General features: G+C 31.9%; 1 protein-coding gene across 1 annotated transcript; it reads left to right on the top strand.

Annotated features, from left to right (window-relative positions):
- The first annotated feature begins 134 nt into the window (after positions 1-134).
- On the top strand, positions 135-11,213 carry Wech (wech). The gene is made up of 2 exons (XM_026636007.2): positions 135-481; positions 6,462-11,213. The coding sequence occupies exon 2, from the start codon at positions 6,489-6,491 to the stop codon at positions 8,823-8,825; it is 2,337 nt and encodes a 778-aa protein (XP_026491792.2). The 5' UTR covers positions 135-481; positions 6,462-6,488; the 3' UTR covers positions 8,826-11,213.
- The last annotated feature ends 1,956 nt before the right edge of the window (positions 11,214-13,169 follow it).

Below are 13,169 nucleotides of genomic sequence, written 5' to 3'. Positions count from 1 at the left end.
AGAAATATTACTTAAAAATCCATATACATTTTAAATAAGGTCTGCCTATGTTTTTGAAATATTTTGTAGTTATTTAATTATCTGTATTGTTGATACATTTCTATAGACAATGAGTTTATTTTTAAATCAATTGATCGTTCATTCACCGCTGTTGTTTTCGTGGTGTTTTATGATAATAATAAATAAATGTACGATTATTGCGAAATAATAATCAATTTATCGCGATGAATATCAGTATTTTTAACTAGTGCAATAATAACATTGAAGTCAAAGACGGACTCTTAATTTGAGCACATTTAGCATAGCTAACTTAGTGCAATCTACCTGCATCGTCGGTCATATTTTCGTAAATAATTATTGTGGCTGGTCGTATCTTTTTGATTTTAAATGGACCTTTATGTTGCTTATATATTGTGATGCGTAAAATGTACGTTTGCTTGTGATTCTGTATTTCTCCTTCAGAATTTTTGGATTATTATTGGTGAGTATCAAAGACGTATATAATTAGTTATCATAATTTGTGATTCACCGTCCCTTGAACATCCATTATGTAGAGATCTCGGAGACAAACAGGAAGACACTGAAATACCTTATCGGCATAGTATTATCATATTGTTTATTACGTTCTATGGCATACCCATGTTGGTATTATAATATTTGACTTTCAAATGCATTATTTATTCCCATTTCGAATTAACTTCAAATATTTTTCTTCGCTTAAAAATATGTTAATTCACCAATTAATGAGAAGTCAATATTAAGACAAAATACATTTCTGAATTGAATATTTGCTTTTTAGAGAGCCTGAATAATTTATAAAAGGTATAGAATTAAAAAATAAATAGTTATAAAACTAATATATATGTATGCTATATTATTTTATAAAGTGAAAACTTTTTGCTTGATTAATATAAATAATAAACATTTGAATAGATTAATAAACTTCAATGAACTCAAGAATAATTAAAGTATTATTATATAGTATACATAACACACACCCTTTGTTCTTTACTTTATATTGCTTCAGTAAACACATTTGCAAACAATGAATTCATTGATAAAACTAGTCCATATACAAATGTTAAAGGTATCTGAAACACTATCAAAGAATTAAAATAGTTCTGTCTATGGGATTGAGCAACATATGGAGTATATATCAAGAAATAAATATTTGTGTGAAGCCAACAACCCTTTAGGTATGCTAAGTTCAACTTCTGAATATTGTATTTTATTATTACTATCTTATTATTGATTATTGTTTTCAATACTAGGTAATTTGGTGATTAGTTAAGATTTTTGTACAGTCACAATTAAACTAGTTTATAGTATCTAGTTACGAAAGTATTTTTTTTTTGTGAAATTATAAATTAAAATGCATAAATAAGTAATTAAATGTTATTTATGGTTCTTCATGTTTTATAGATAGTGTAATTAAAATATTTTATCAGGAAGTTAATTTCACTTTCAAACAAATGTGAGCAGAAATAAAACTATAGTATCTTATATAAATTCTTCATAATGTGTTGGAACAATGGTTTATGAAAAATATGTAATTAGGATAATTTACTATTTATAACAATTGTTTCATGTTAACATTTTCCGCAGACATAGAATTGCATTTGCAATTTAAAAAAAAATTATCAATGTTTGGATGATAAGCCATAATCTCACAGAATTTCCTATAATTAAGACAATCTGATTAATATGTTTGTTATCAGCTATTTAACTGCCGATCCTTCTCTTCCTCGATTTCCTCCAGATAGATGAGACAAAAACGGCTCATTAATGTCTGTCAACAGTGCCTACTTCTATAGGTACTGTTAAACTCTTTAGATAACTGATTTGAATATATTACCTTTCAATTGTAAATAAAAATTGTATGTAACCATTGTCAAAACCATTGACAAACAATATCTGCTGATGGTTTTGCTAGTCTGATATAAAATTGAATATTCATCACAATGGTATACAATGTCTATACTTATTATAGGGTTGCTAACCATTTCTTTTTTCCAGAACAAGTGTTGGCTTTGAAACGGTTGTGGATAAGTTTGCTGTCTTATTGTTGTACTAAATATCAATTGACTAAACACGTAAAAATAGTTTCGACTTTTGATTTTTTTATTATTTTATCTGAGTCTTGGCATTCTGATTATCTCTTTGTACAAACTGAAATAATAATAGTATTAGTCAATTGCCATCTTTAACATAACATACATTTTTGACACTTATTTATAGCAACTCTTTAAATATAAAAATAAAGTATTTATCGCCCAAGAACAATATGTACCTGTAAGGAACATACGAGATGTTACTCTAGAAGCTTCAAGTAAGCCTCTGTTCAAGTAATTACAATAGTTGAGAGTATTTTAAAAATATTTTAAGGAAAGTAATTAATATAAATATTTAAAAATACATTTGAAACAATTTATAACATTACGAGACTAAAAAGTTTCAAATGCGATCGGCGAACAGATAAGCTACTTCAATAGCAAACACAAAACTAAAAATAAAATATTTATATCATTTTATAAATACGACAACGAACACGTCGAACTAGTCGTTTGATCGCTAGATGTAGTATTTATTTGGACCGTAATATTCAAGGGGCTCACTGGCTTAGTAGTTGGCGCATGCGATCTTTAAAGCTTGGGGTACATGGATTACTTAGCCGTACACATCGAGTTCACGTAGATAAATGAAATATTTATATGTATCTGTTGATTGCTTTTGACTGATTGTTTTTTTTTTTTTTTGTATCTATATTGACATAAGAATTATTCAACTCTTTTTAGGATTCCATATTTATACAATTTCCTAACGAAACCTAGTTATTTTTTAGATATACATATGTTACCGGAGATGTATGAAATCTAGGAATTGTATACAAATCCTAGAAAATTTATACAATTCCGAAGCTAGTTAGGAAATGTATAAAATATTGTTTTAAAAAATATTTAATACATAAATGTCCTAGGAAATGTGTACAATTCCTAGGAATTGTAGACAATTCCAATATCGTATTAGGAAATAAATAAAATTAATGCTTTCTGTAATAAAACACGTTGTTTAAATGAGAATAACAATTTTTATTAAAGCACTCGTTGAGACAACAACGTTCAGGTAACAATCATATCGTAAAATATAATAAAATCTTCATATTATTTTACTAATGAAAGCTTCGAAAATCAACTATCTAGTAACTTTTAAAAGGTATTGATCACAAAACCGACATATTATTCTTATAGTCAAACTTTCGTTAACAATACCCTGCCCTCGCCCCGCTATCCCCGCGTACCCAATGATATCTCAAACGATTTACATTTCCGATTGCTATTTATGTAGGTAATGTAGGTAGATTCCTAGGAAAAGTGTCTAATATAATTTGTTTTACACATTTCCGTGTAATTTTAAGAATTAGATACATTTCCTAGGAATTTTATACAATTCCTAGATTTCAATGTAGTATAAATATATATATCAATAGTAGGTAATAACGTCCAAAATTTCTCTTTCACAAAAATTATACTGCTAGTTCAAATAGACAACGCTGTCGTACAAAACAAATTTGCATTAAATAACTTCAGCAAAACATCGATGTCGAAATAGGGCTGTGTCACTCAAAACAGTTAAGTAGTTTATAGATGACAAAAATCACTAACTTCGCTTTGTATCAAGATCAAATATATACAGAGTACATTTAATTAAAAAGAGGAGTTGAATTAATTAAAGTTTCCTTAACGCTATGAAGCAATGCTATTTCCATATCGTATTAATAATATATAAAAGAAGCTCGTAAGTAATTTTCTTTTCCAGCCGGTTCCACCGGTATTGTGCCCGCTGGTGTCAGGTTACTACTTACTACAACCAACCCGACAGACAATGTGGCCATTCTTATTTATAACAAGTTCAATATATAAATATAACCCAATACAAACTCTGAATGACGGACATACTATATTTATAATATGATAACTATTTTAACTTCGTAAAGTTTTTTTTTGTTACTAATCCAAGAAGTTCATAATAATTTTACCTGCAAATGTGCAGTTACAATAAAAGTAATATTGTTTGAACATTGTTTAATATGTTCTTTACATTCTATTACGGTGACGGCTTATGTTCAAAATTGTTGTGAAACAATGGCATTCAAATAGTAACAAAATCTTCTTTTATTCTTTTTACAGCCACCGCTTTCTAGGTGCGTCATAAACACAACTAGCGTAAATGATTAGAGTGAATTGAACCTTATAGACATGCCAACAAAATATTCATTCAACCTCACAGGATGTACGTTCGTAATGGTTTCTTTTTATCGACGAATCTAAACTTGTCATAAAACAAAGGTTTTTCTTCAAAATAATTTGAATACTTACCAAACTTTTAGAGAACAATACAAAACGAATCCGTAAAAATCTGCACGTTCTTTAACAATTATTCTTCTATAATATATTTATGATCGAATTAACAAAAAATAGGTAGTTTAATATATAGGTATTATAATTTAATCAAAATTATATATTGATAATTCATACATTTTAATTATCAATATATTGTTAAGATGAAATAACTCCTTAGTTTAATATAATTTTTCTAGATTAAAATCATTAGATATATACATACTTTTTGCCCCCCGAGTCAACAACAACAATTGCAAGCTGGCTACACATATTTTCGCCCTTAGAAAAAAAAAACGGGTTTAGGATTCCTTCGGCGAATCGATACAATGCGCGCTACCTGTTAGAATATAGTACCTATTTACTATTTCAATGCCTTCTACATTACAACAGGTAATAACAACAATTGTGAAATAGTCTCAGTGAAATAGGTGCATAGTTTTCAATGTTTTTTTTTTGTCGTTACATTTATATTTTCGTATTTAATACTTATGATAAGAATGGCACAGAGTATCCTAGTAAATTCCCATCTTTGTTTTAAATACGATTTGCGCGAGGAATACAATATTCAGATATCGTTGTAATGTAGAAGGGATATGAATCCGTGGTTTCGCCCTTCGGAATATAAGGGCAGCTAGGGAAAGCATCGATTTTCGTCACCCTACGCGATCGGCACAAGGCGGGGGCGCGGCAAGATGGCGGAGGGTCCCGGACCTGCCTCAAACACGCTCGCCTCCCAAGGTCATGAGCGCCATGTGCTCCCACCGCGTCTCTGCGCCCGAAATACAGCATCTCAATAAAGAAATTCCTCTGTCTCTTTCCCACACTTACGCACACACAATAATGCCACTCAATACCGATTTTAACACGTTAGGGTTGACATTCATTTGTAATGCAAAGTCATTTCTGACATCACTTTTGTGATAAACAAAACTGTTCACCTCGTATATAGTTAAGAATATCCTTACACATATCAACGTATTGCAAAGAGCATAGAAATATTTTTTGAACTATGACTAATTCCAACTAATTTAATTAGATATTAGTCTAAAATTATAAGTAATAGTTTAGTTTGGGTACGATCCTAAACGGCAAGTATACACAATACATCAAACGATGTATAAATAATACAATAAACGTGCACCAACCCTAATCATAGCGAACCTCTTTTATCTAAATTATGGAAAATTTTGGAATGTGCCGTATCGTGGAACTTTCTCGCACGCACAATAAGTTAATCGCTCTGTCCCGCTCTACGTTCCTTACCTACTAACACGAGGGTTAGTAGTAGGGAGAGCACAAAAGTTTTTGGGATAGATTTTTTTCGCAAACTGCACCATTTGAAGCATCCCCTATTACTAGTGCAACATTACACCAGATCGGTGCATCCGTGTTACACTCAATATATTTCTTCAGCTGTTTATATTTTAAATGTGTTTTTTTTTTAATATAAAATAATATAAGTTGTGATAAGTTCTGTGGTGCTATGTTGTTGTTTTAAATGTAAGTTGAAATGTTTATAAAAAAATAATATTAGTTTTGACTTCCCTGTTTCATAATTAAAATATGCAGTTCAATGTTTTTCTAAGGCGTCTATCATGTTTAATAATGTTTTCGTGTCCGCACTCGTGAGCTGCTGTAGTGATACTACAAATAGATTTACTAGCGATGTAGACGCACTAATATTACGACTAACGAGGAACAATAATAAGTCTGTTACACGATTCTTTCTACAAGAAAATGCTAAATTAAATTAAGTACTGTTTAATTGACATTCTTTTCGAAGTTTATTTTTTTATCAGTTATAAGGTTGTTTTGATAAAATTATGTTATTATACCTACTGTTATTTCACTCTATCGAATAAATGATCAAAGTCTATTTTGTAAATATTGTCAGTGAAATAAATGTGATATATACGAATAATGAAATATCGTGTTATTATCAATTGTCAAGTGTTAATTTATTGAATGTTTGAAACAATTGCAAGTGCACACACTTTATATTTATTATGAAATCAATTTGTTTGCAAAGTGTTTTCAAACAATATTTCTCAATTTTTTCAGATCTAATGACTTGATGTGCGCGTCAAAATGACGTCGTTCGCAAATATGACGCAGTCGCTCGCCGCGAGTTTGCCGGCTACCTCTAGTTCTGCGACCGGTGCAAACCCCGCCGACCAAGAGGACCCCATGGCGATGTCGCATCTCCTCTGCAACCTCTTTGATACCATCAACAAGCCACCAAACCTCCAGCCGACCGCATCCACTACCGCGACGTCTACCATACCCTACGATATCTGGGCTCTTCCATCGTGTAGTTCGTTACAGAACGCTACTGCACCTAACATGCGTGAGTACAATACCGTTTCCAATAATAACCACCAAAATCATTCTAAAGAAGATAATTCTAGCGGGTCTCCCGGCACGTCATCATCAGTCTCGATAACATGTTTCCGCTGCGAAGAACGCACTCCAACCACACGATGCCTTGAATGTAACGACCTTTTCTGCCATGAATGCTGTCACAAAGTAACTTCTGACTGCCAACTAAGGGAGCACACTCTGCTACCCATTCACCAAATATCACCCATTGGTGCTCGACCGAACTCGGTCACGAATGATAAAGAAGTAATGTATTGTGAGCTCCACGGAGATCCTGTTAGATATTATTGCGAGGCCTGTATCATTTTTATATGCCAAGAGTGTACTTTATGGGTACATAAAGATCATTGCTATTCACCTATAAAAGGTGCACTTGATGTGTGTAGAATTGGAGTTTTTAGAGCGATAGAAGATACAAAAACTGGAACGAAGGCTATCAAAACTGCCATAGATCGTGCAGTAGCAATGTCGAAAGCCTATGAAAAAGAAACTGCAGAAGCTAATATGAAAATTCGCAAAGCTATGCGTTGCTTCGCGCAGGCAATTGAAGACCGCGAAAAGTATTTGTTAGATAAGGTAGAAAAAATGCGTCAAGCTAAGATGAATGAGTTAACAGACCACATGAATACACTTCGCGGTATTCTCGCTGGTTTAGCACACACCAATGAAACTCTAGTGCGCAGCATGGATTCTGAGGGTATTGATTTGTTTATGGCCAAAGAAAAAGGAAGAGCACAAGTTGATTACTTTTCTTGTATGTTTAAAAATATGTATGTCACGGAAGAGCGCATTATGTTTATACCACCAAATTATGATTTAGTAGACCAAATAAAAAGGCAATGTGATGTTCAATCTGCTCCTGCAAATTCATTGCATTCTTTAAGCTCGTCCTCTTCACTGCAGTCGCGACAGTCGCTACTCCATTCATTACAATCAGCTCAAACGTTTACTCCTTTATCTTATCAGATGCCAGCTACTAATAGCCTACGATCGTTACCCGATTACACCAATAGTCATACAAGATCAACTAATTATTATGATCACAGTATCTCTACTAGTATAGCTATGGACTCTAACTCAGCACGCGGCATTGGACAAGCTATACCTGGATACTGGATGTCGGTTTCTGTGAAGCCCACTCGAAGTCCAGTATCTGGAGTTCCAATGTTTTCTTTTGGGAGAGAAGGTCAAGATGAAGGTCAAGTATCCAGGCCCTGGGGCTTATGTGTAGATAGAGAAGGAAATATAATAGTTGCAGATAGAAGAAATAACCGCATACAGATATTCAATAGTCGTGGCGAGTTTAGAACAATGTTTGGATCTAAAGGAACTGGCCCTGGCGAATTCGACCTTCCGGCTGGTATAACGACAGACACATATGGGCGTATAATAGTCATCGATAAAGATAATCACAGAGTTCAGATATTTACGTCTTCAGGTAACTTTATCCTAAAGTTTGGTTCCTTCGGCAAAGAATGTGGTCAATTCCAATACCCATGGGATGTCGCTGTTAATACATTAGGTAATATTGTAGTGACCGATACCCGTAATCATCGCATTCAACTATTTACCAGTGATGGTACATATATAACCAAATTTGTTTTCGAAGGAGCTAATCCTGCCAAAATGTTGAAAGGTCCAACTACTCCGAGAGGTGTGTGTTTCACAACATCAGGAAATATCATAGTATCTGATTTTGAAAATCATCGTTTGTTAATGGTAGACCCAACATTATCGAAAGTTCTTCATTGTGTAGGTAGAGAAGGTTCGGGTATCGGTGAACTGAATCGCCCATCTGGAATCGTAACAGATGATGATGGTCGCATCATTGTAGCCGATTCGAAGAATCATCGTGTACTTGTTTTTACATCAGAGTTGCGTATTTTATGGGCTGTGGATTTAAAAAGCCCTGGGCTAGACGATAAAGATCGTCCAAGCGACGTAGCTCTCACTCCAGAGGGGTTTCTTGTTGTATTGTTCGAGACCTTGCCTGACACCGCCCGCGATATTACATCCCACGGCAAGCAATACATCAAAGTATATTAATTATTGGGAAAACCTGAGTGGAACTAACGATATAGACCTCAGGTCTATTAACTTTATTTTTGTTTTGTTTAATTTGTGATTACTTTCATAATGTGCCAATTTTATTATTAATGTTTGGGAAATCAGAAACGAGCTTAGCTTGTGGGGAGAATTTTTGTTTTTTCATAATAATATGTTACGAGCAAATAATTTTACCTTAAATTCTTAAAAAACTTTCGTTACCATATATTTTTGATTTCAGTTCTGCATGGGACTAGTCTTTAGAGACCAAACTTTGTTTGCAATTTTTAATCACGCGACAGTTTCGACCGGTTCTCGTCAAAGTATTTTATGATTATAGGTTTTATATTTTAAATTTTTTATACATAAAGATATCCACAGTTATCCTAATTTTGACTGACATAAAATTTATGCATTGCATAATCAAAGAATATAAAGCTTCTATTATAGATAAAAGATCACATTGTGATTTAAAAGATGTTTTTATGTGAGATAATTTAAAATTAACTTGAAAAGTATTTTTTTTTCCAAAATGTTACTTTTGCTTTTTTTTAACTTGGTTAAATAATTAATGCACACGTTAATACGTATTTTATATTAAGTTATTTTGCATATTAATTTAGGTACTGTATATTATATTTTAATAATGGCGGCGAATCTACCCCATGATTTTAGATGGATTAATTGCGTTTGTAGATCTTTGCTCCGTTTAGATTATTTTTTTATTTTGTATGAGGTTGATAAGTGGGAATGTAATAAGATAACTGAACTAAGAAATTATTGCAATAAAACTTGGAGACTGACTTTAGAAGACTGTCTGAAAGACGTGGTTCCGAAGCGGGCGGGCAGGTGTTACGGATCGACGCGTTATGTTAATGCAATTCTTTATTACCAAAACATAGGTATTATTATATTATTATTTTTTATGATGACTTTATTGGCAATATAATGAAATCAAAATATTTTTTGTCGCATCAAATTTGTTTGCGTGATTTTATTTAGTTGTGCATTTAGTTAGTTTTCTTTTGTTATTGATTTGTAGACGAACTCGACAGCTTTTAAATAAATTGACTTATTTTCCCATAAAGATAATAATGTGAACTGCTTATGGTATTCCTGGATATATAGTGCTATAGTCGATAAATAAAGTAATCACTAGCTAATTGTAAGATCTTATACCATAGTAACTTCTACTTATGTAAATTTTAAGTAATATAAGTCACGTTGACGCACTCGTTGTTTAAATTAGCTAATTTATAGATATTCTTCTACAAAATGATTGATTTTCAATTAGCGAATAACGTGTTTGTATACTGTCAAAATTTTTGTTAGTCCAAATATTTTTAGCGAAATTGTTTCTTCAAAATTAACGTATATAGTCTATTTTTGAAACCTATCGGCGTGTGAGTCGTTCGTATTAGATTTAATACACTGTGTTCAGTCAATATGTGTTCAATAATTTTAATATAGGTTTAGACTAATGTGTTCGGATCGAGCGGTTCGGGTAGCCTCTTATTGTCTAGTTTAATATCGTGATGTAGTTTTTACTCACGTTGCAGTCTTGCTTACGATCTATGGTATATATGTAGTTAGCATTCACGAACCGTCATATGTTGTACACAAGCAGTTATATATAGTATACGCATTACGCACCATTACTCAGATATCATAAAAGTTTCACTAACAAAGAATATATAAACTTACGGTCCCATGAGATGTCCTCGAGGGATGCTTTAATAAAAAATCGATATTAATAAATTAGTATAAGTATAAGGCACAATTATCTCGTGACTATTAGGATTTACCATGTTCGTTCTTTTTTTTAAATTACCAAAGTTTTAACTTGTATATCAATGATAAGCTCGCTCTCAACAGATATAATCTTCGATCAAGTAACTGCTTCAAACATGTAATCAAATATTATATTCAATTAGTCGTCTTCAACATATGACAATCTTGGTTTACCGTATACACGACATTTATGCACATAGCATGTACATTATGCCACGAAAGCAATGTTATTCCAATAAAGCATAATTGACGATTAGTATAAAATACCGATAGATTAACATTTCAAACATATTGTACTTAGGTTTAGACTAGTGTTAGTTACTGAAAAAACTATCTCCTTTATTGTAAGTGATATTATTTAGATTTAAATCGTGTCACTTCAAACAAAAATTTTCTATTATAATTGAAGTTAGTGTAGTGAAATGAACTGATTTTATACGACTGCAGATATAGTCTGAGTTAAATTAATAAAATAGTTATCAGCTAATATAGGAAAATTATTGTTTGAAGTTTAGTGTAAGTTTGACTGGATTAATTTATCGTGCGATTATTTGCTTGGCGCTGTAATTCCGTAGAATTTGATTGTTTCTCGATAATTTCTAAACAACAAATTCAATACTAATTTATAAATTAATCGCCGTGTTTTAGATAAATAGAGTTTAGGTTTGAAGTTATGGAATAAGGAGGCTTCAAAATTCTTTTGATATAAAGAACGGAATAGGAGATTTAATCGAAAAATTAAAAATTCGTGCAGTTTTTAGCGTCTTGACAGTCAATTACAGAATTAACACGAATTGAATTTTCCGCATACTGAAGTATTTATCAAATTTCTTTTCACTTCATTATCGATATTAAATTAAAATTTATTTTTGTTCAGTGCCATTGTAAAGTATTATATTATTTTTAAAATAATGTGTTGCATAAAATGCATTTTTATTATAGATTTTTTTCAAAATTATCTTAAAGTCCAATCGAATCGACGTTTTTTTTTAAAAGAATGACGGAATCTCAGTCAATATTTTGTATAACATTATAAATTTAGGTGGTTTGCAAAGCAAACTCCTTTCGAATGCCAGATCATTTGTCTTATCAACTAGAATGTTACCAGTCTTATAACATTGTGAATACAAAAGGCCCTCTTCGACATCCACCTACAACTCTCTGATGATATGACAGAAATATCGTCTCGTCTCTATCCGTAATGTACTCGACTTATTGTTATATACAATACCTAAACAGTACTAAGTTAACCTGATGAGTAAATTTATCTTAAAGAGTTCGTAATTCATTTACTATATTACTATATTTTCTGTCATTTCATCAGATGTAAGGGATAATAGGCCTTCTTCTATTTCAAAGTTGGCTCTAAGCGGCTTGAATATTTACTTAATCGGGAACCGCATTTAATTCGGTATGATTTGGTTATGTTTCTTAGATTTATTTTGTTACTTGGTTTAGTGGATTTAACTTCTACGCCTTAGAGTGGTTACCTACGGTGTGCTCGCTCAAAGTCCATCGCTTCACACAAGGTTTTATGTCGTCATCTATTTAAGACAAAACTTGTCATTAACAATCGCAATTCGCAATAGGTAGCCACTTTGACACGTTTCCCACTTTATAAAAGTGAGCCGAAATATTTCAGCGAACGAAAATGTTTTGATATAATCGAGAAGTCAAAGAGATTTGATCGCAAGTAAACGATGTACTATGTGAAAGCTGCTAGGTGCTAGCAGTAAAATTGTAGTTTTGTGATAGATACAATAAAATTGAGAACTTAATATTGTAGCGTGATGGTAATTTTGTACGAGTTTTTGACGTTTGATATATTGTAAACCGATAAGGAGAATTTCAGCTGCTTCCTTGTAAAAAAGTAAGGGTACCTGCACGGTCGTGGGTGAGACGCAATATAAAAACTGCATAATAGTAATAATATGAGATTCTAGAAAATTGTATTTCAGCCATTCTTATTGTGCTATTTTTAATGTTAACTAGGCGCTTGTGTTGTGTTAGTCTTAGAGTAATTATAACATACATCTCTCCTTTCATGTAACAGAAATGGTATAGTTTAATTGTAATTGCATTGTTTGTGTATATGTATGTATGAATAGATATCAATTGAAATGTATATGTACGTATGTATGATCCGAACAAATAATATTGACGAAGTGTTGTCTGAATCATATTAAAATATTAGAATATCAAAGTGATGATATGTAACTAATTATTATATAATATCAGAATTATAAAAATAATATTTGAAGGGGAGATGTATGTATTCTTGAATGAAGTATAACTAAGTATGTAGTAGTATTTTTATATAAATCCCCGTAAAGTCAGTCGTGTCTACGACTCGAACTTTACGCGGGGCCAGCGTGCTGAGGCCATTACTGACGCAATTCATTCGACACCAAAATTAATAAAACGAATTTCGAGTAATAAAATGTTATATATTTTAAAAGCATAATACACAGAAATGGGAGAATAATATAATTGCAATAAAATAAATAAATAGAACAATAGTGTGTCAGTAATGACTTCTCATGTTGGTGGATA

The sequence above is a fragment of the Vanessa tameamea genome, chromosome 18 (assembly GCF_037043105.1).
Source record: "Vanessa tameamea isolate UH-Manoa-2023 chromosome 18, ilVanTame1 primary haplotype, whole genome shotgun sequence".
Taxonomy (NCBI): Eukaryota; Metazoa; Arthropoda; class Insecta; order Lepidoptera; family Nymphalidae; genus Vanessa; species Vanessa tameamea.
The sequence above is the reverse complement of the archived record's forward strand: the minus strand, read 5'-3'. Positions and strand labels throughout refer to the sequence as shown.

Bases quoted from the DNA above. Each gene is read 5' to 3' on its own strand.
- Wech (XM_026636007.2), top strand. From the start codon at position 6,489: ATGACGTCGTTCGCAAATATGACGCAGTCGCTCGCCGCGAGTTTGCCG.